Source organism: Hemitrygon akajei, chromosome 17 (assembly GCF_048418815.1).
Source record: "Hemitrygon akajei chromosome 17, sHemAka1.3, whole genome shotgun sequence".
Lineage (NCBI taxonomy): Eukaryota > Metazoa > Chordata > Chondrichthyes > Myliobatiformes > Dasyatidae > Hemitrygon > Hemitrygon akajei.
In genome coordinates this window covers 30330879-30353860 of record NC_133140.1, presented here as the reverse complement: position 1 = coordinate 30353860, position 22982 = coordinate 30330879, and the positions used below count along the sequence as shown (strand labels likewise).

The 22982-nt window shown below is 38.8% G+C and overlaps 1 protein-coding gene across 3 annotated transcripts in view; it reads right to left on the bottom strand.

Annotated features, from left to right (window-relative positions):
- Positions 1-10402: 10402 nt before the first annotated feature.
- The window catches only part of slc9a5 (solute carrier family 9 member A5), a 231314-nt gene continuing 218734 nt past the window's right edge, over positions 10403-22982 (bottom strand). For 2 of the 3 annotated variants that reach the window (XM_073069866.1, XM_073069867.1), the window contains one exon: positions 10403-20681. In XM_073069866.1, the coding sequence (XP_072925967.1) occupies positions 20131-20681 (551 nt within the window). In that variant the 3' untranslated portion in view covers positions 10403-20130. The remainder of the gene's footprint in view (positions 20682-22982) is intronic. The other variant, XM_073069868.1, reaches the window with a different exon arrangement.

Genomic DNA, 22982 nt, shown 5'->3' with positions numbered 1-22982 from the left:
CTGAAGACAAACTCGATGTTTTAGGATTAGCTTCTTCCCCTCCACCATCAAATTTCCAAAGACAATGAACCACCCACAAACACCACTTGTTTATGCTCTCTTTTAGCAATATTTATTTAATTTTAAATGTATTTCTTATTGTAATTGATATTTTATGCATTGCACTGTACCGTTGCTGCAAAACAACATTTCACTATAATAAATCTGATTCTTCATACTGATGGAATTAAATATTTTAATATGAGGCAGCTTGGAGAAGGTTCGCTGAATGATGTATGAAAAGATATTGAAGACTTCACGTGTTTATTCACTGGGCTTCATAAGAGTTTAGAAAAACGTGAACTTATTGAAGATAGAAAATTCTCAGAGGTATTGATGCTGGGAGGGTGCTTCCATTATTGGGGTATCCAGAAGTAGAGGCATAGTTTCAAAATAAGTAAATTCGCAGGTAAGATGGAGATGAAAGTGAATTTCTTTGGAGGTTGTTAATGTTAGTAACACTCACCCACTGAGAGGTGTGGAGAAATCCTTGAATGGCAATAATAAGAGATCAACAGATGGTTTAAATTTAGGGGATTAAAGGTTTTTGGGAGAGAGTGCAAAGTGATGTTGAAGGCAAAACTGAATAACCCATGATCTCAATGATGGTTCAAGAAGTCAAACAGCTGACTTCTATTTCTTATATTCTTGTTTTGTTCTTTATTAAAAAGCTGCAGTTGTAATTAGTGATTGAATTAATTGCCCAAAGTTACCATTTTTCTCAAGAATCCTCAGATGTTTATTTATCGAAGAAAAGCAATAAAACAATGAAGTTCTGCTTTATTTATATAATGGCATTAAGAACATCCCTCCAGATAGACTGTTGACTGCTGACACTTAAGTTTTATATTAAGTGTTGTGATATAATCTTTTCTAATGTCGTATAATATAAACACGCAGCATACAAGATCAAATCTCCAGAAAAGATGTCCTCACTGCTACATGAGACACTTTAATCTAGCTTATTAGTGCCTTTTTGTAATATTAACAGCATAATGAAATTACTCATCAGTAGCATAAAGAAGCCACACCTACTTGTTGATAAACTGTTCAGTAATTCTCATTTCAAGTACTGTCCGAAGTGAGATCTTATTACAGCCTAGCTCCAAGATCTAAATACCAAAGAAATGAGGGAGATTGCCTTCAAGGTAAAACAGCATTCAGCCAAGAATCTATTAACTGTTTTATAATATGTTCTTGGGAATATTTGTGGAATTTTTTAAAATTTTAACATTAGTAGAGCTTTGACTTTTTCTCAAAGTAATTTCCCTCCCCTTTGAATGATCCAAATTCTCAAATCCCTCCTCCTAGACAGGCTGTTTATTTTTGCCTAATTCTGTAATTTGGTCTCCTTCCATCTATAACTCAATTTCACATTCACAAAAACTTTAATCAAATTTATTGTCAACTTTAGTAAAGCATATACAAATTATGTATTAGTTTGTCTATGCAAACTATACAATATTTTACACTTTATCTTGGACTTAACCCAAGCTTCCTCCTATCTGAGTCTCAAATAATTATCCTAGTGCTTTTTGTACAGCTTTGATCTGCTACATCAGCTGTGAGCCCTGTCTCTATGTTAACTAATGGCAATAGGGTCTCTGCAATAACACAGCCTGCAGCTACTCTAAACTCCAAACTTTGGCACCATTCTGGAGGGGAACTTAAAGCCTCCATAAAATACAAATCGTTACCATGAAGGATATTATTTATTTTGATCACATATAAACACTAGATAAATAAATCTTAATTCAATGATAATGATATCACTATTGAGTCAAGATTATAAATCCAAGTCCTACTGTACACATAATTTAAGCTGTCAGTTTAGTGTATAAAATGGGGCAATGAATTGTTAATGTCTCATCTTTCAGCTATAATGTTAAACCAAGGTTATGTTTACCTTCTCATGGGGATGTGGCTTTGGCCATTGAAGAACAGTATTCAGAGATTTGTGAATAATCCCCGTATTGGTGACATACCAGCTATACAAGGCACCCCAGAGTACTAGACCTTACTAGAGGAGTGTCACTTGTATTATCTGCGCAAAATTCTGTAAACCCACTAGAAGGGCAAGTGACTTCAAAAACAGTCAGTCTACTCTGAATTCTGCTCAAGGCAAGAGCTTTTAGGATGGGGAAAATTATTCAAGGATGTTCTCCAAGTCACCTTGAGAAAACATGGCAACAATCGAGAGGACTTGCCATCTCCCATACCATCAACCCATCTTGTCGAGCAGCTCCTACTCCATTACTATTTTCCACAATGACCTTATCTACCAACACAGAACTAGTGTGGAACCAAATCATCCTCAAACCCAAGGGGATGGTTAAAAAGAAGTGGGAGAATTCTCCAGTGACTTGGATATATGTTACCCCAACAAACCAGAGAAACACATTTTATTTCATTGTATTTGCAGGGAACTCCCTGCACACAATTTAGCTATCAACAAAGCATCTCCAAGCAATTCATCAGCTGTGAGAATATCCCAAGAACATGAAAGCCACTATAAAAATTAGGGCACTTTTTTTTCCCACCACAAAAAAAAAGTCATTTGAGAGTCACTGTAAGTTTGTAAGTACAGAGATCAAATACTGGTAAGATGTCATTTGATTCAACTTTTTATTTTGGCTGGTGGCCTACTCTGCTCTACAACACAAAACATACTCAGTGCTTTATAAAGACAAAGGGTGTTCCTTGAAACCACTGAATAAGTCAAAGATTAATAAAACTTTCAAAGCTAATAGTGATGCAAACTCCCAGCATGTTTTATCGCATTGCCAATGACAAGCATAGCCTATCCGCTTATTTAATGTTAAGGTTCTAAAAATGCAGGGATTTCCTCAGACTCTTACCTACTTGCCTGCCATTCTTGTATGTAGTGTTGATTTTTTAGGGATATAATACTGATAGTTGAAATGTTAACAACTCTCCCTGCTTTATATGACAAAAAGGTGTATCAATTAGACTAGTTATGCAGTATTTTTATCTTTTAGGTCACTGTCACAGAGAATGGCTCTGTTTTAAGTAGCAGAAATAACATATATTGGTACACTCTAGGAAAGATTCTGATGCTCGCAGATAATTAATACGTTTTTAACCTGCAGCGTCAGATTGCATCCGGACGTAAGATGGCTACAAATGCCCTATATTACTTGTCATCTACTAGATACCTTGTGACTGGATTTACTTAGGAAGTCTTTCTCAAACTTTTTTTCCTGCATTTGCTTTCAGTTGTTCTACAGGTTGAGGTAAAATTACCTCCAGATGTACTATATTCAGAGTGCAGATTGTCCTCTTCAAAAAATTGTGATGATTTATTCTTTAGGGCAGCATTTTCTTTGCTGCACTGCTAAAAGATAAAGCCCTCAAAGTTCAAATTTATTATGAAAGTGCATATACATCACTATATACTCGCCTGAGATTTATTTTCTTGCAGGCATTCACAGTAGAAATGCAATAGAGTTGAAAAACTGTAAAGACTAACAAACAGCCATGTCCAAAAGACAAACTGTGCAAATACAAGTAAAGATACTATTAATAAATAATACTGAGAACGTGACTTGTAGAGTCCTTTAAAGTGAGGCCATAGGTTGTGGAATCACTTCAGTGTCGAGGTGAATGAAGTTATCCATGCTGGTAACTTGTTAAGCATTCACTACAAACTTCTTAGGACACACGCATTTTATCCTGCCTTTACTACATGTGTCATTCATTAGGTTTCACATATCACACAATCCAAGACAGAGGCTTGTCACAAATGATTGAATGGACCCATTGGAGGAGATTCACAGGATTAGGAGTGTAACTTTACTGAGTGGTATATTTTCTACTTCAATGTTCTGCTGCATTATTGCTAAAACTGGAAAATCTGTGTAATTACTAATACAAATAGATGACTTGTCATAAATGACAAGTTCAAGAGAGTTGGATAAGTGCCTGGAGAAGGTATGATAAATGACAAATGCAGTATAGTAGAAGATGGGTTGCAGTGATATTTAACTGCCTTGTCTATATATTAATATGATGTATCAAATGACTAAAGTAAAAAGATTACAGAAATTAAAAATGCAGAATATAAATTCTAATTGTACGTAACAATTGAAAGAGGTTGGGGTAATTCTTTGAATTAATCATGAAATCAGGCAGAAATTTGTTACTTTATATGTATTAAAATGAAGCTCAAAGTACTTGAGAGCAACTCACAAGATATAATTAGATGTATTTCTTCAGATCCTATATAAAAATCAAGTGTCTGAATCAATTTTAATTATAGTGCTTAACTCAGGTACTATTTTCTAAGGTAGAATTTAATCATGTTACTTACTACTTTGCAGTGTTGTGTTAATTTGGTGGTGGCAGAGATGTTACTCCTAAGAGGAAGGACCAGTCACAACTTATTCTCCAGGATCCAAAGGCATGCATCATGTGACAGGAAACTATTCATTTTAAGGCATAGTGCAAATGTTTCACTGCATTTCACATCACTGAGTTATGGGTCACAATGCTTTATTCCCAAGCAACCATTTGTATGGTTCTGTGTAATAATTTATTAGCTTCACAACACACGATCTGATGATTGATGTAGAAAGATTGCCAGCAAATGAAGGACTGAAAATAATAGAATTCTGATTTCACCAGAACCACAGGGTTTGTTATGTTCTATATCAGGCAGAGTGCAAAGTATTATTTCTCATATTTCATATGTTCTTCTGATGTAGAAGACTGTTCATCCCTCTGAGTTTTCCAGCTCTATAGCAACCGCAACAATCCCATTTATTTCCTTGCAATCCAACCTCATTCACGTACCCATCAGCTCCATCTTGATTTCTTCTTCATCCGTGTACACCAGGCACAAGTTACATTAACAAATTAGCCCATCAACCTGGATGTGAGTAGAAATTGGAGCTCTGGATAAAACCCTTGTGGTCACAGGGAGAATGGGCAAATTTTTTACTGACAACAGCAGGTTTGAACAGTGAAGTGGCAGCCTTACTTGATATATTATTGCTGTCCATCTTATAAAGTATTTTAAGCTTCTGAAGTATTTGCACTTCACTAATCTAAATTTTTTTTTGTTAGGGGCAAGTTTTTTTAATGCAGAGAGTGGTATGTGGAATGGGCTGCCGGCGACGGTGGTGGAGGTGGATATGATAGGGTCTTTTAAGAGACTCCTGGATAGGTACATGGAGCTTAGGAAAATAGAGGGCTATGGGTAACCCTAGGTAATTTTTAAGGTAAGGACATGTTCAACACAGCTTTGTGGGCCGAAGGGCCTGTATTGTGCTGTAGGTTTTCTATGTTTCTATCTCACAAAGGGACATTTCACAAAACAACCTGGCCACTGATGAGAACTGCCCCTGAATGCTGCATTGATGAAAGAAAGGTTGGGAGTGGTCCTAAACATTCAGAGTACTGGAACAGGCTTTTGAAAAATAATGGCCACAAGCATATTCTTTGTTTTAGAAAAATCTTGGAGGTCCACCAGGGCTGTAATTATGTTCTCCTGGCAGCAGTTCCCTATGGGTGGAGACAACCTACGTCTCCAGGACATGAGTGCAGTCTTTGAAAGCATACATTTTGGAGCAGTTGTGGACTGAAGGGTAAGTTGATGAAGTCTGTCATATGTAAATATGAGGGTTGGGTACCTCCATAATACAGCAGTGAGCGACAAACTGAGAAGTGGCAGAAATCAGCAGCAGCAGATTGGACTGATCCTGAGGTTAGAAAGCTGAGTGTGATCATGGACCCCAGTTCCCACAGGCAAGTTAATAAAAAACAAACTTGAAACTGTATTGAAGTTGTCACAGGTTACAGTCTCCAGTGAGGACAAAATAAAAGTTTGCCTGTTGACCCATCATGTAACTTTGTTTTCAGGAGAAATGTGATCAGCAAAAACCTGTAATTCTTCAAACAAATAAAGAACTTTTGTTTGCAGGACTAGTGAGTTTGAAAATTTAATTGATTAATTTTGCATGTTGCACTACTGTTGACTTCTATGGTGCAAAACTTACTCAGTTAGAAAAGGTAGGAAGGCAATTAAAGAATCCACCATAAAGTCAGTAGTTGAATTTCACAACAAACAAGAAAACCCACAATGTGTGCATTGTTCCAATGTTCAATAGCACAGTACCAGCTTTATGTGTTATGTGAAAGAATTAAGGCCAACCAGTTGAGAATTTGAGGTGACATTATAAGGATGTCCACCAAGGCAAGCAGATTGCATTTCCTGAAGGATATTAGGGTACTAGTTGTGTTTTTGCAGCAATCTGGTAGTTTCACTGTCACCATTAATACCAAATTAATTATTTAATTATACTTGGCATTCTCTATTTACCATGATGAAGTGCATGTCTATAGATGATCAGTCAAAATTTCTGGATTACTGCTCAAATGATACTAGGATGATTTTACCATAGCATGCTTGCAGTACAGTTTGTATGTTCCCCTAACCAATGAACTATTGTTGATATAGTGCAATATTCTTTTACCTTTAATGACTGTATAGTTTAGACACAAGACAACTATGTCCTAGGGCGAATAAAAGTCCCACCTACTTCCACACTATTATGGAAAACCTTTTAGCCCCATTTTGCAGTATGTGGCAGTGAGCTTGAACAATCATACATTTTTCCATTTATATACAATACTCTATCTATTTGACCTGATATTTCAGGAAAATTTGATTTAAAAAAAGGAAAATATAATGACAGAACAGACATACAACAAAGAATTTTGTCTCTAAATCCTGGGTTTAAGTGTACACTCACCTTGGAATGGGAGCCCCATTTTGTTTCACAAAGGGAAGAATCTTTGCTTAAACATCAGATGTCTCGCATTTTAGTGCACTAATCAAATGCTGTGTATGGCAAACTGCTTATTCAATATTCACACGACGATGTGTAATTGTCTAAAAGACTTTTAAAATAATACTAGGATGCCCACCACAGGTTTTAAAAGGATTGATCCAGTTCTCAGTGAAACCTCAGCCAATTTAGCACAGCAAACACTAGTCATCAACTCTATAAACAGATTGCAACAACACACAATAATAAATATGAGTAGATATATCTGCAGGACCTGACAGGGTATTCCCTCGGACCTTGAAGGAGACTAGTGTTGAAATTGCAGGGGCCCTGGCAGATATATTTAAAATGTTGGTATCTATGGGTGAGCTGCCAGAAGATTGGAGGATAGCTCATGTTGTTCCGTTGTTTAAAAAAGGCTCAAAAAGTAATCTGGGAAATTATAGGCCCGTAAGTTTGACGTCTGTAGCAGGTAAATTATTGGAAGTAGTACTAAGAGATACAATCTACAAGTATTTAGATGGACAGGGACTTACTAGGGAGAGTCAACACGGCTTTGTGCGTGGTAGGTCATGTTTAGCAAATCTATTAGAGTTTTTCGAGGAGGTTACCAGGAAAGTAGATGAAGGGAAGGCAGTGGATGTTGTCTACATGGACTTCAGTAAGGCCTCTGACAAGGTCCCGCACTGGAGGTTAGTTAGGAAGGTTCAGTCGCTAGGTATACATGGTGAGGTGGTAAATTGGATTAGACATTGGCTCAATGGGAGAAGTCAGAGAGTGGTAGTGGAGGATTGCTTCTCTGAGTGGAGGCCTGTGACTAGTGGTGTGCCACAGGGATCAGTGCTGGGTCCATTGTTATTTGTCATCTATATCAATAATCTGGATGATAATGTGGTAAATTGGATCAGCAAATTTGCTGATGGTACAAAGATTGGAGGTGTAGTGGACAGTGAGGAAGGTTTTCAAAGCTTACAGAGGGATCTGGACCAGCTGGAAAAATGGGCTGAAAAATGGCAGATGGAGTTTAATACGGACAAGTGTGAGGTATTGCACTTTGGAAGGACAAACTGAGGTAGAACATACAAGGTAAATGTAGGGCACTGAGGAGTGCAGTAGAACAGAAGGATCTAGGAATACAGATACAAAATTCCCTAAAAGTGGCGTCACAGGTAGATAGGGTAGTAAAGAGAGCTTTTTGGTACATCGGCCTTTATAAATCAAAGTATTAAGTATAAGAGTTGGAATTACGCATTGGTGAGGCCAAATTTGGAGTATTGTGCACAGTTTTGATCACCGAATTACAGGAAGGATATTAATAAGGTTGAAAGAGTGCAGAGAAGGTTTACAAGGATGTTGCTGGGACTTGAGAAGCTGAGTTACAGAGAAAGGTTGAATAGGTTAAGACTTTATTCCCTGGAGCGTAGAAGAATGAGGGGAGACTTGATAAAGGTATATAAAATTATGATGGGTATAGAGTGAATGCAAGCAGGCTTTTTCCATCGAGGCTAGGGGAGAAAAAAACCGGAGGAAATAGGTTAAGGGTGAAGGGGGAAAAGTTTAAAGGGAACATTGGGGGGGGGGGGCTTCACACAGAGAGTGGTGAGAGTGTGGAATGAGTTACCAGATGAAGTGGTAAATGCAGGCTCACTTTTAACATTTAAGAAAAACTTAGACAGGTACATGGATGAGAGGTGAATGGAGGGATATGGGCCAGGTGCAGGTCAGTGGGACTAGGCAGAAAAATGGTTTGGCACAGCCAAGGGCCAAAAGGCCTGTTTCTGTGCTGTAATGTTCTATGGTTCTATGAGGGATGAGAAAAACAATCTATGTGGGAGAGAGCTCTAGAATTTTGTGCCATGGACATTGTAGGGATGTGTATACTTAAACTCATTTTTGCCACTTTTCTGAAGTCAAGAATTCCACTGTGATGATAATGTAAAGGTTACTTGATTTCCACCAGTTACAACCTCAATCTAATACTGTAGGGGCGTGGGCAAGTAGATCAGGCATGTAGGAAGAATATCATAGGGAGACACTGAGCACTGGAGGACTGCAGTCTATCAACAAGCAAAGAGGACTTGGAGTGGAGATGCATCAAAATTATTCTGTAAAATTGTTCACAAAATGGTGTGAAGTTGCCAAAGAGGAATGCACAAGGTAGGCTGGTACACTGAAGCTTCTTTTGAGATTTGGATTAACTATTGCAGTAGTTAGGTTAAATGAGATTTACTCCCTGCAAACTGCTTCATAGCTAAAACAGTCACAAATATTCATCCAGTCAGCATAGATAGAAGTCATAGAGAAATACAGCACAGAAACAGGCCCTTTGGCCCATCAGGTCTATGCCAAACCATTTAATCTGTCTACTCCCATCAATTTACACCAGGACCATAGCCACCCATATCCCTACTATCCATGTACCTATCCAAACTTCTCTTAAGCATGGAAATAGAGCTCAATGCAGCACTTGGTCTGACAGCTCATTTCACACTACCACAACCCTCTGAATGAAGAAGTTTCCCCTCATGTTTCCTTTAAACTTCTCACCTTTCACCCTTAACCCATGATCACTTGTTATAGTCCCAGCTAACCTCCATGGAAAAAGCCTGCTTGCATTGACCCTATCTCTACCCCTCTCCTCTCAATCTTTTATGTTCTGAACACTACAGTCCTAAGCTATTCAACCCTTCCTTAAAACTCCTTAAAACTACGGTCCCGACAACATAATTGTAAATTTTCTCTGCACCCTTTCAACCTTGTTTACATCTATCCTGCAAGCAGGTGCCCAAAACTGCAAACCAGATTCGACATCAGCAATATCTGATACAACTTCAACCTAACATACCATCTTCTGTACTCAGTACATGAATTTATGAAGGCCAATGTGCCAAAAGCTTTCTTTACAACCCTATCTAACTGTGACACCACTTTCAATGAATTATGTACTCATATTTCAAAATCCCTTTGTTCTACCACACTCCTCAGTGCCCTACCATTCATGGTGTAAGACCTACCCTGGTTGGTCCTACTGAAGTGCCAAACCTTGCACTTGTCTGCATTAAATTCAACCTGTCATTTTTTAGCCAGTTTTTCCAGCTGACACAGATCCCTTTGTAAGCCATGATAGACCTCCTCACTTCCCACTATACCCCCAATCTTGGTGTCATCCACGAATTTGCTGATCCAGTTAGCCACATTATCATCCAGATCATTGACATAGATGACAAACAACAAGGGACCCAGCACCGATCCCTGTGGCATTTCACTAGTCACAGGCCTCCAATCAGAGAGGCAACCCTGTACTACCACTCTCTGGCTTCTCTCACAAAGCCAATGTCTAATCCAGTTTACTACCTGATCCTGAATGCCAAATGACTGAACCTTCTTGGCAACTCTTCCATGCAGGATCTTGTCAACTGCCTTACTAAAGTCGAGGTATATCTTGGGCTGGTTTAACTTTTGACAAATCTCACACAAATTAAGAGTTACATACAAATAAATTTTCCTTCTGAATAAAGCATTATCAATGTGACCAGGGCAAGTTTCATAACGTGTGCTGATTTGAATACATATACATACATTTTTATTCTGTTAATGCATTATGCCTCATCATTTTTTTGGGTGTGTTTCTATTTGTAGGAATTAGAACTATAATACACATTACATTTAAGATTAAATCAACTGAGACAATCTGCCATTCCTGGAAAGGTTTAATAATGTTCAGATATTGATATCTGTACGAAGCAAAGTATTATTTAAATTCATTATTGCAAATAAGTGCTTTTACAATATTAATCATATTTATTTAGTAATTATAACAAGACGATATCATGCGTTGCTAACATTTAGTTTTCCATTAAAACAGTTCACATCCACATTTGTTTGCAATGCCCTTCAGATACAGTTCAATTAGGTAAGCAAATATTAGCCTGAATAGAATCCAATGAGAAACATCTGATATAGGTTTTTATAGCTGGAAGAAATAAATTCTATAAAAAGATCTACAGTTACAGTACATTGCTTTGGAATAAAAATTGGAGAATAGTATCTGGAATTCAGAAAGATCTTTGTAATATGGTGTCTTCATGCACTTGCTCCCCCAATAACAACCTGTAGTAATTGGCAATGTTGCGTTCTGCAACAGAGGTAGATGTTAACAATGAGCCTATTGAATTCTAGAATGGGTTTAATACTTGTATCTAGAATTGTTGCTTCTTATTCTATCATTTCATATTATTAAGTTACTTTCCATCTCAGTTCTATCAAATTAACTTTCCAAAACACATCATCGCCCCCCACTTTGCCTAAAAGATAAGCTCAAACTAAGATTCACGGAAGCAGTTGCAGAGTTTCTGGACAGAGGAGGACTGAGGGTAGCCTGTGGAAGGAATCCTTAGCACACTGCTTTAGCCAAACCTTGTCAGAGCTTCAGACAAACAAGACAGGACCTTTCATTCTACCTGTAGGGACCAACCCAATTTATCTGCTTTTGCTGTTACTGCCACTGAAACTGACACAACCTTCAGAAAGATGCTAGTAGACCTTAGCATTGTAAGACAGCGTCTCCTCTTTAAGCCAGCACCACTAACGCAATGATGACTCAAACCAAATAAAAGCCTGAAATAAACATCGTAGGACCAGACCATTTGAGATCCTCTTAGTTTTCTGTATTTTGATGTGATAGTGTATACACTACTAACTTCTGTAACATAGCAGCAATAGGCTTTGGGTAATGATTAAGATCTCTTTGGAGGCTTGTTTACATACCAGATGAATCCTTCCCAACTCATGAATATAGATCAGTTCACAAGAGGGTATTATTTCGGTCTCATTTGTACTCCAACATAAGAATCCATAAAGAGTTCCCGCTAGAAATTATACTTCCAAGAAAGCATTTAATAAGGCCTCCTTAAAAAGTTTCCACACTAGATTAGAATGCAGATTTCACAAGGATAGAGGAGTGGTTAACTGATAGAAAGCAGAGAATCAGGATAAATGGATCATTGTTACATTTTTCTAGTTCAGTAACTGAAATACCATAGAGTTATCCAATAACTATATTGATAACCAAGATGAAGGGACTGGATATATTGCAGTCAATTTGCTGATGAGTTAGATTCAGTTTATTACTGGGATATGTTGTGAAATATGTTGTTTTAGTTGCAGCAGAACATTACAAAGCGTAATAAAAACTGTAAATAATAATATTAATACAGTAGATCTAAAATTAAATAATTAGTGCAAAAGGAGAACAGAAAAAGAAGAAAAATAGTAATGTAGTGTAAGTGGGTTCATAGAACATTCAGAAATCCAATGGCAGTGGGAGGAATCTGTTCCTGAAATGTTGAACGAGAGTGAGTGTCTTCAGGCTCCTGAACCTCCTCCTTGATGGTAGCAATGAGAAGAGGGCATGTCCTGGGTGATGGGGGTCCTTAATGACAGATGCCACATTTTTGAGGCATCACCTTTTGAAAATTTCCTCGATGCTGGGAGGCTAGTGCCCATGATGGAGCTGGCTGAGTGCAACTCAGGAAGCTGACTGTACTTCCTTAGAAGGTTGGCGTCATTCAATGTCTGTAGTGAGATGGTGAAGATGTTCTATAGGTCAGTTGTGGAGAGCGCCCTCTTCTTTGTGGTGGCGTGTTGGGGAGGAAGCATTAAGAAGAGGGACGCCTCACTTCTTAATAAGCTGGTAAGGAAGGCAGGCTCTGTTGTGGGCAAAGTACTGGAGAGTTTAACATCGGTAGCTGAGCGAAGGGCGCTGAGTAGGCTACGGTCAATTATGGATAACTCTGAACATCCTCTACATAGCACCATCCAGAGACAGAGAAGCAGTTTCAGCGACAGGTTACTATCGATGCAATGCTCCTCAGACAGGATGAAGAGGTCAATACTCCCCAATGCCATTAGGCTTTACAATTCTACCGCCAGGACTTAAGAACTTTTTAAAAGCTATTATTAATGCTTTTTGAGATAGTGATTTAGATGCATATCATATTTTTTACTGAGTTAAGTATTGTATGTAATTAGTTTTGCTACAACAAGTGTATGGGACATTGGAAAAAAGTTGAATTTCCCCATGGGGATGAATAAAGTATCTATCTATCTATCTAACTTTCTGCAGCTTTTTCCGAATCCTGTGCAGTGGCCCTTCGTACAGATGCTCCCCATTGTACACATGTAGAAACTTGTGAGTCTTTGGTGATATACCCATCTCTTCAACCTCCTAACAAAATATCTTCTTTGTAATTGCATCAATATGATGGACCCAGGATAGATCTTCGGAGATGGTGACACCCTAGAGCTTTAAACTGCTCATCCTTTCCATTGCTGATGCTCTAAGGACTAGAGAGTGTTCCCTTGATTTTCCCTTCCTGAAGTCCACAATCAATTCCTTGGTGTTTCTGATGTTGAGTGCAAGGTTGTCGTTGCGATGCCACTCAACCAGCTGATCTATCTCAATTCTTTACATTCCCTCGTCACCATCTGAAATTTTTCCAACAATAGCTGTATCACTGGCAAATTTATGGATGCCACTTAGGCTATGCTTGGGCACACAGTCAAGAGTGTAGAGAGAGTGGAGGAGAAGGCTAAGCATATGTCCCAGAGGTGTGCCAATGTTGACTTTTAACGAGGAGATGTTATTTGCAATCCACACTGAATGTGGTCTCCCAATGAGAAAGGCAACAATCCAGTTGCAGAAGGAGGTACAGAGGCCCAAGTTGTGGAGCTTGTTGATTAGTACTGAGGATATGATGGTATTGACCCCAGAGCTGTAATCAATAAACAACAGCCTGACGTAGGCATTGCTCTTGTCTAGGTGATCCAAGGCAGAGTGGAGAGCCAGTGTGATTGCATCAACTGTAGATCTATTGTGGTGATAGACAAATTGCAGTGGGTCCAGGTCCTTGCTTAGGCAGGAGTCACTCCAGCCATGAACCAACTTCTCAAGCACTTCATCACAGGAGATGTGAGTGCATGTCGGTGATAATCATTGTGACAGGTCACCCTGCTCTTTTGGTATGATTACTGCTTTTGTGAAGCAGGTGGGACCTCAAGCTGCTGCAATGAGCGACACTTGGTTGACACAGATTTTCCAGGTACACCATCAGGGCCTGATGCCTTGCCAGGATCATGAAAGGTGTTCTGATATCAGTCTCGGAGACAGAGATTACAGGGTCACCAGATTATTTTCCCTCTCAGAAATGTATAGAAAACATTGAGCTCATCTGGGAATGAAGCAGCACAGCCAATCATGACGTTAGGTTTCACTTAGTAGGAAGTTATGGCCTGCAAACCCTGCTAGAGCTGACATGCATCTGTTTCTGTCTCTATCAATTGGAATTGTTTTCTCACACTCAAGATAAACTTCTGTAAGTCATAATTGGACTTCTTGTAAAGTTCTGATCACTGGTTTTGAATGCCACAGATCTAGCCCTCAGCAGACTATGAATCTACTGGTTCGTCCACAGCTTGTGATTTAGGTATATTTGATATGTTCTCAAAGGCATACTCTCATCCACACAGGTCTTGATGAAGTAGGTTAACACTGTGACATATTCATTCAGATCCAAAGATGAATCCCTGAATATCAATTTATTTGCCGAGAAAACTTCCTCGGCAAATAAAATTGATAGCACTTGACCGCAAGATGTTCCAGATCAGGTGAGCAAGACTGAGATAGAACCATCACATGAGTGAATACTATCCCTCCTCCACCTTTCAAAAACTCATTGTGGAGAATGGAGAAGCCATCAGGCTGCAGTGCTGCATCCGAAATTGAAGAGGTTAACCATGTTTCTTTGAAGCGAAGTACACAGCAGTCCCTGATGTCCCTCTGATACAGCAATCTTGCTCTGAGGCCTTCAAATTTTCCAAAGGCTATACATTCACCAAAAGGATCATCAGGAGAGGGGTCTATGCATCTGTACTTCAATTGTACCTGTAGCCCAGGGAGACTACCCCACTTCCATTTTCTAATGTAAGGGCAACAATGTACGGGAGCTAAAGGTCCAAGAAGAACAATATCCAAATACAATTTTGTTCCATGTATATTTTCACATGGTATATAGCATTATAACTTTTCCAGTGTACTCAGTGAGTAACGGAACAGGAAACATACAAGCATTCCAGATCCTGGCTCTAGCTGCAAGCTACACCTTTTTCTGATTCCTGGTGTTTTGGATCCCAATCCTAGCCATGACCACAGTCCATGTCCCTGACTCTGGCCACACATCTCAGTTGCACTCCAGACCCCTAGTCACATGCTCCCAATTCCCAATATATCGATGTGAGACTACAAAATTTTGGTTATACAGTGGGATCAAGTGGTCACAGTACACAGAACACCACAAGATAGTAAGTAGGTAGTTTAGAATGATAATAGAATGTTGGTCTTTATACAAGAAGTATGGAATATAAGAGTACAGAAGTTTTGATGATGATGAGAACACACCTGGAATACAGAGCACAATCTTGTCTCCATGTTTGAGAAACTAAGTACTTGATTGGAGGCAGTACAGAAGATCCACAAGGTTCATTCCTAGGATGAATTGGCCGACCTATGAAGACTGGACTAGTCAGAATCATATCAAGATGGGTCAAGGTATCAACCATGTTCCTGGTTCCTTATGTAACAAAGAAAGTTCCAAAATAACTAATATCAATGTTTAATTTACATTAAATTATAGTATTTTGTTTCTCTAGACAGTACAAGTTCAAAAGGTAGTACATTTCACATTATCAGTAACATATCAGCAAGCTTTGTGGCGTGGGTTCCCAACTTTTTTTAAGCCATAGACCAATACCATTAAGCAAAGGGTCATGGTCCCCAGGTTGGGAACCCCTGCTTTTACTACATTATCTATGAAATTGAATAAATAAATTACTATCAGCCAAGCCAGGCAAATAACTTGAAAATTTGTTAATAAAGCTAATTAAATAATGTATAAAGACAATAAATACCAATAGATTTTTTAAAAAACCATTGTTTTATTGTGTCTAAACCTCAGAGGCAGCATCAGTGCAAGTTCAACCATTGCCGGGGCAGTTGCAATACTTCCTGTTATTTGTGGGGTCTTAACTGGAATCCAGGAGTTAAGAAAGGAAAACACATTGTTCTTCTGGTGAGAGCCTAGAAGTTAGATTACACTCTTTCCTGATGCCATGAACTTGTGCTGGATAAAGGTAACATTTGCACACAGAGTCCTGCACTAACAAAGGAGCTTGTGGTTCCTAATACAAAGCCCCAACCAATTTAACACGGTTGGAAGTAATTTGCTGTGCACATTCCCTGCGGTAACCAAAGGGCAGCAACACACAATGTGTTTGGCATTGATGGGAGATGAAGAGAGCTCCCAGCTTTTCAATAGTAGAAGGTTGTGGTGAGTGAAATAAATGCCAGGAGGGAGGCACTGAGTGTGGTGCGTGTAGTCACCTGCCAGGGTCTCCATAATTACAGGATAGAACAAATGGACAGGAGGAGGAGGGGGGAGATGGCCACTATACCAGATATCCCATTGCATAGGAAGTCTGGTAAAATGAGGCTGCCATCATGAGAGATACAAAAATCATGGAATGCTGAACCATGCGGAGATGCATTGTATTAATGATTCTAGTATTCAGAGGGTGCACGCTCAATTTTTAAACACTCTTTCAAAGAGTCCCTTATTGTCCAGGCAGTCAATACTCTCTCTGCTGCGAGTTGAGACTGATGGTCTCCCCATTTGCCATTCTCATCCTCCTGCACATTTTCCTGCTGTTATTTATTTATTTAGTGATACAGTGTTGAACGCCTGCTTTACTGTATTACCTATGAAATTGATAGCATTTTCCTTTGAGCCACACTGCCCCGGGAAACCCCCAAGAAACCCAATTAACCCTAACATAATCACAGGACAATTTACAATGACCAATTAACCTAACCGGTAATCCTTTGGACTGAGGGAGGAAATTGGAGAAAACCCAGGTTTTCCACGGGAGGACATACAGAGACTCCTTACAGAACAGCACGGGAATTGAACTCTGAACTTCAGAACACCCCAAGCTGCAGTCACATTGCAGTAACCGCTGCACTACTGTGGTGCCCAGTATCATGGCTCCTCTGTTCTTCAGCCTATGCCTCGTGCCCTTGCTGCTCTTCCTGTAGTGTCAGCAGCTCTCTCTGGGTAGCAAGGTAGCACAGTCTGCAACACATGATAACAAGGTCCCCAAAACCTTTTCAAATATAACAGAGGGTGCCCCCCAGACCAATTCCGGCACAGCAATTGCATTTTCAAATGACTGTTTGCATTTTTCTCAGTGATGCTGGTTCCAGCATGGTAAGCAGCTGCAGCTCTGAACAGGCATTTTAAACAAGGGAAATAGCAAATTACCCTTTTCCTTCTGAGGACAGTGTTAGCTGCTGAAAGTAAAAGGCAGTTTGCTCTCTCCTTGGATGAAGACATTGCATATATTCTCTGCTTATGTTGCACTGACCAGAATGATAATCTTCTGATGATCCACCATGACTTGAAAACTGTGTGAGTGGAAAGCAGTCCAGTTAAGAGGATCCAGTTTATTAAAGTGAGCCGCAATGGACACGTGAATACTTCTCCAGTTGTTGCACTTAAGGAAGAAAAAGCAGTGGTGTCAAGTCTCACACTGCCCAATATTCCAGCTGTTCCTCAGCTGAAACTGATGAGCTGGCTTTTATAGGAACACAGTACCTGAGCAAGCTCTCTGGTGCTGCAGTGAGCAGCAAGATAGGAGGCATGACTGAGATCAGCTGGCACACTTGGAAAGGAAGTTGAGATTAAAATCTTGAACCTGAACTCCATGAAGAAAAGAACATCATTTACCTCTGTTAATAAAATATAAGCCTGTGAAAACATTATTTATCAGAATTGCTACTTTTGCATTTGCTTCCTTGCTTAAATAAGATCAATATAGAACACTATAGATATCTATATTTATAGATCAATATAGCACTTCACCAATGCCCTACATAACTGAAGTACAGCCTTTCTACTTTTGTATTCAATATTCCTACAAATACTGTAAATGAGCATTCCTAATTATTAGCTCTATCTACGGACTGGCCTTTTGTGAACCACAGACTTGCACACCCAAATCCCTCACCATCCCACAGCACTCCAGTCTCTCACCATTTAGATAACAATGTTTATATATTCCGCTACCCTTTCAGAGAGTTACAGATTTCTTTGATGCTCTAGGTGAAACATTTCTTCCCTCATTAATCCTGCTACCAATTACTTTAGGTCTGTGCCAATAACAGAGCCAAAAACACAATTTTGCAGAAGCAGAGACGATACAAGGGCTTGCTGATGTGTGGCGATATATGTAATATGAATGGTTATTACTGGGGTAAGTGGGTCAATGATGGTCACGTTAGTGGGTATTGCTCCTCATTTGATGATCCCTCATTAATTCATCCTCCTCATCTCAGTCAGAAATGCAGAAGAATACTTATTTGCATGGTGAAACATCAAATCCAAGAGCAGCCAGGAATAATATGGCACAGTAATGATAGGAAATGGATTCAAAATCTACACAGGTTACACTAAAAAGCAAAACTGATGAATTAATAGAACAGTGTAGAAAGGGGTATCATAAAATAAATTTCAATCATAGAAATAAACAAATTCCTTAATCATATTCATGTAAACCAATAAAGGTCAGTGGAACAAAAAAATTCTCAACTCAATTTCTATATTAACTTAAAACTATGTAACCTACTTATTGACTATGTGGCCCTTAAGATCACCCCAGACTCATAATTCAGTATTTTGCTATTAAATTTCCTCTTAGCCTACATGGCTCCAAAGAAAACAACCTCAGCCTTGACAACCTTTCATCATAATCAAATTTGTCAAACTCTTGGCAAGTTATTTGTGAATTTCCTCTGTACTTTTTTAAATTCTGTCACATCCTTTATGCATAATAGACTATATACACCACTCGAGCTGTGGTTTAACTAGTGTTTTAAGCAATTTTAGCATTAAATCCTCAATATTATACTCACTAACTCAGCCAATAAAATCAGGTAACCCATATGCCTTCCTTACCATTATATCTACCTTCATTAAGTACTAGACATTCACTCTGTTCTTTCACAATCTTTAATACAGGTGTTCCTCAATGTACAAATGTTTCAAATTCTCCCTAAAGTGCTACTGACTCTTTGAGGTACACATCTTCAACTTCCAAACCAATGATTTGTAATAACAATTGGCACAGAACTCTCCACCCATAGGAAATATTAAAATGCCCATTTTATAAATCAAGGAATGGCTATACTCTGAAGCAAAATACTAACGATGCTGGAAATCTTAAAAAAAAAACAGGTGCAATAAATATTGAAAGTCATGCAACATCTGTACAAGTAAAAGAAAGAGTTACGTGTTTATGCATGACTACCTTGCTATGGATTCAATCATTTATGATGCACCCTCTTGCCCCATCAAAATGCATCACATTTCTCTGGAATGTATTCATTTTGCCATTTTTGGGCACCAAACCACTTCATTGCTACTTTCCTACTGTTAACAGATTACTTTCTCTGTAACAAATACAATCTCTCATTATATAACAGAGCTCCAGGATTACCCTATGCTCTGTTTACAAGAGCGGATTCTTGCCTAAGGAGCTCCATTGTATTCAAAGGAGACATTACCTTCTTCTGGTGTAGACTCAATTTACTTTCCAAACTGCCCATTGCCAAAAGGAGAGTAACAAGCCCATGGAAGGATAACTACATGCTTAGTTACACCATCTCCTCACTTTTATTGTGACTTTATATAAAAGGATCCCAACCAATTAAAAGGATCAGATCAGTCTCCCTATAACTAGGTTTGATCAGGAAGACGATAATCTCTGACATCCCTTGTTGATCATTCAGCAGCCCTTTCTGGTTTGTCTCAATCCTTGACTGTTATCTCATATAATCCCATCTGCTTGAAGCAGATGTCTTGCGATCTCTTCACCCTCCCCACCCAGAAATGGATCCATAGAACTGGAAACTAATTTGCATTCTGTGTAACCACATCAAGAAAATGTCTGCAGCATTCAAATCTGAAGATCAAACGCTTCCATGTCCATAAAAGTATTAGAAACTAATCACATACATATAATACAAATATATACTTGTTTGCTAATATTTTCACAGAGTTTCAAGCCTCAAAATGGCTTAAGATTCTCCAGTATTTCAAAGCACATGCTCAATGGTTTATGAAACTAAAGTGCCACAGTCCTTTTACATTCATCTTTCTAGCTTGAAATGAAATTAAAGTTCTGTCTGTTTATTACCAGACTTCTCAGATTGTTTAGTGATGTATTGTGTCGAGGTAACCAAAGATTTCAGTGCTGAGACACAGGAAGGCCTGTTGAATGGAGCAGACCATCTGGTACTTACAAACCCAGCTGACGGAGCTGGTCTGCTATCATCTTCAGTGAGCATAAGTGGCTGCAGCTCCTGCTGCTGAATAAACTCAACGGTATCCTCATCAACACGCCTTTCACCAGCTGTACAAACATCAGGAAACTGGAAATGGACATGATGCCGTGGCAGGGCGGCTGAGGCCGACTGCGCCTCCAGCATGAAGTTCAAGGTCCTTGGCTGAAACACTACATCAGACATAGTGGGAGAGACTAGGCTCTCAAGCGATGATATGCTGTGATCCCAGGCATTCTGCAAGTCAACTGGCACAATCTTGGTAGTTTCCACAGAGACACAGGCCGACAGGTTACTTGTGTCACCTTTCCAGGGAAGCTCTTTCTCAGCAGAAGTAGGAGATAGTGGGATAACGCTTGGGCTTTGAAGATATTCAGAATTACCTGAGATATACAAGTTTAAAACAGTACAATTTTATGTCACAAATATTTTCAGATACATTTACTTTAAAACATGAAATATACAACAGCATGAGAGTAAAAGCAGTGCAAGATTTGCTAACAGGTGCAAGTAAGATGAAAATTAATAGCCGTAGGGTTCAAGTTAACTTGGAGCAAATGAAATTTAGCAAGCAAGAGTTTAAGAGTTTTTGGAGAGACCATCACCATGCTTCATGGCAAGAAGATGTTACTGACATCTAGAAGTCTCATAAAATATACTTGAATACAGTAAACTCTAAGCTTCATGAGTAATTACTTCAATAGCAAAATAAGAGCAAATTTAATTGTCCTGTGTTCTTAATGACTAAATCATCCATTGATTTCTGTGGGTGAAATTTATCTCATTGTTACATACCACCAGAAATTTGACTATTCACCCTGGTGAGTTAACCAATAGGTTACCCTCCACCTTCTTATGAGTTAATGCTGTGCTCACACATTAACATCCCAATAAAATATATGCTGAAATTGGGATTAATATTTAACTGCCCACAGACTCTTAATATTGAGATTAATGTTCCTGCAATGCATACTCCACCTTGAAAGTGACAGTGGAACTATCGACCTTTCTCTGCATGTAGTCATTGCTTGTGTTTTTTCAGATTTTTAAAAAAACATTTTTCCATCCTCTTGCTTTTATTAATTGTTCTCCACAATAGTTCATCCCATTTCCTTTTCTACCAATCCTCTATTTCTTTCTCATTGTTTGATAAGTTAAAGCCATGTATCCCATTATTCAGCAACCAGGTGCCCTGCTGCCTGCTATCCATTTGCCCTTTCTGCAACTCGCAGTACAAAAGAATTGAGCAGAAATGTGAGGGTTTAATTCTGCCTATTCCAAGATGCCACTTTCTTAAATGGAACGTTCAGTCATCTGCCTTCTCCTAGGCTCTACACACCATTCTGCTCTCTGACATGGAAGATATTAAGGTAAGGGAAACACACCTTCAACATTCATTTTGTCCAAATTAGGAGTAAAAAGGAGTAAATTAAAAACTGCAATCAATTTTTCTAAATGCTGCATTCATAGAACCAGCAAGCTGATCCCTGTAAAGAATTATATTTATACATTAACCATGGACCACTCTGAGTTACCTTAAACACAATGAATGGATTAATAATGTATACGATTATTCATAATCAGGGTGCTTATTCATCTGCAATCGGACCATCACTTCAAGTAGTTAATGAATAGTCACTCTTTGCTGTTAAGAACTGCTCATTCCACACTGCTTTCACCATTCCAAATTCCTCTGGGAATCATGTCTCATAACTCACCACACCAGTTACATTTTTGTAAAATCTTTTTACTGCTTAAGCCGGCCCATTTCATTTATATACTGGACAGCGCACTACAAATAGATTTCCTGATTGAAAAGCACAAGCTCCCACACTGACTACAGACTGAAATACTAAGATGAACCATCAGGGTCGTTTGAGCTGTTGCTGTGACCCAGCACGTGCCCCGGCACAAACACAGAAGCTGATCACCAACAGCTTCCAAAAAAAAAAATCCTGATACAACCAACATGGGTATAAACTCATGACATGGAAATAATGCACTCATCTGTAAACATGTCACAATCTGAACTACAGGTTCTCCAATATTCCTTTATTTATTTATTAACATTTTAAAATTTTTCAGATTTTTTTTCTAATATTCTTCTAGAGAAATTACCTGCTATTAAGGGTATGCATTGCAAGTAGTTATTGAATCTCATTATTACATTTTCTTAAAGGACCATATTCAGTTCATGCAGTAGGATAAAGATAGTATTTTCCCCTTTTATGTGATTTCCACATGCCTTATTCCTAAGCCTCCGTAAACTAGTACTCTTTAATACTTAGTTCGCTCTGGTTCCTCTCACCTTTCACCTCTCATTTTGCACTCTGTTGCTTCATCTCTCTTCACACGATCACATTTCGTTACTCAGCTCACACTGGCTCTCATCATCCCTCAGTTCACATCATTCACCTTTCTCTTTTCCTGTCAGTCATGCTGCCACTTTCCCACCCTCCTCACCTCAATTTATACTGCAAATTCCATTCTTCTTCCCCCCACCCCTGCCCACATTTCCATAGGATCAACTCTGAACTTTTAAATTACAGTTTTGTTTTGAGCCTTAACTATTTTGGAACAATGTTTAATTTGAACAAGGGGTCCGGGAATTCCTTTTGCAAAAGGTCTCACACCAACTGGCAATGTAACTTGGGCTTGAATATTAAGAAAACTTGCATGTTTAA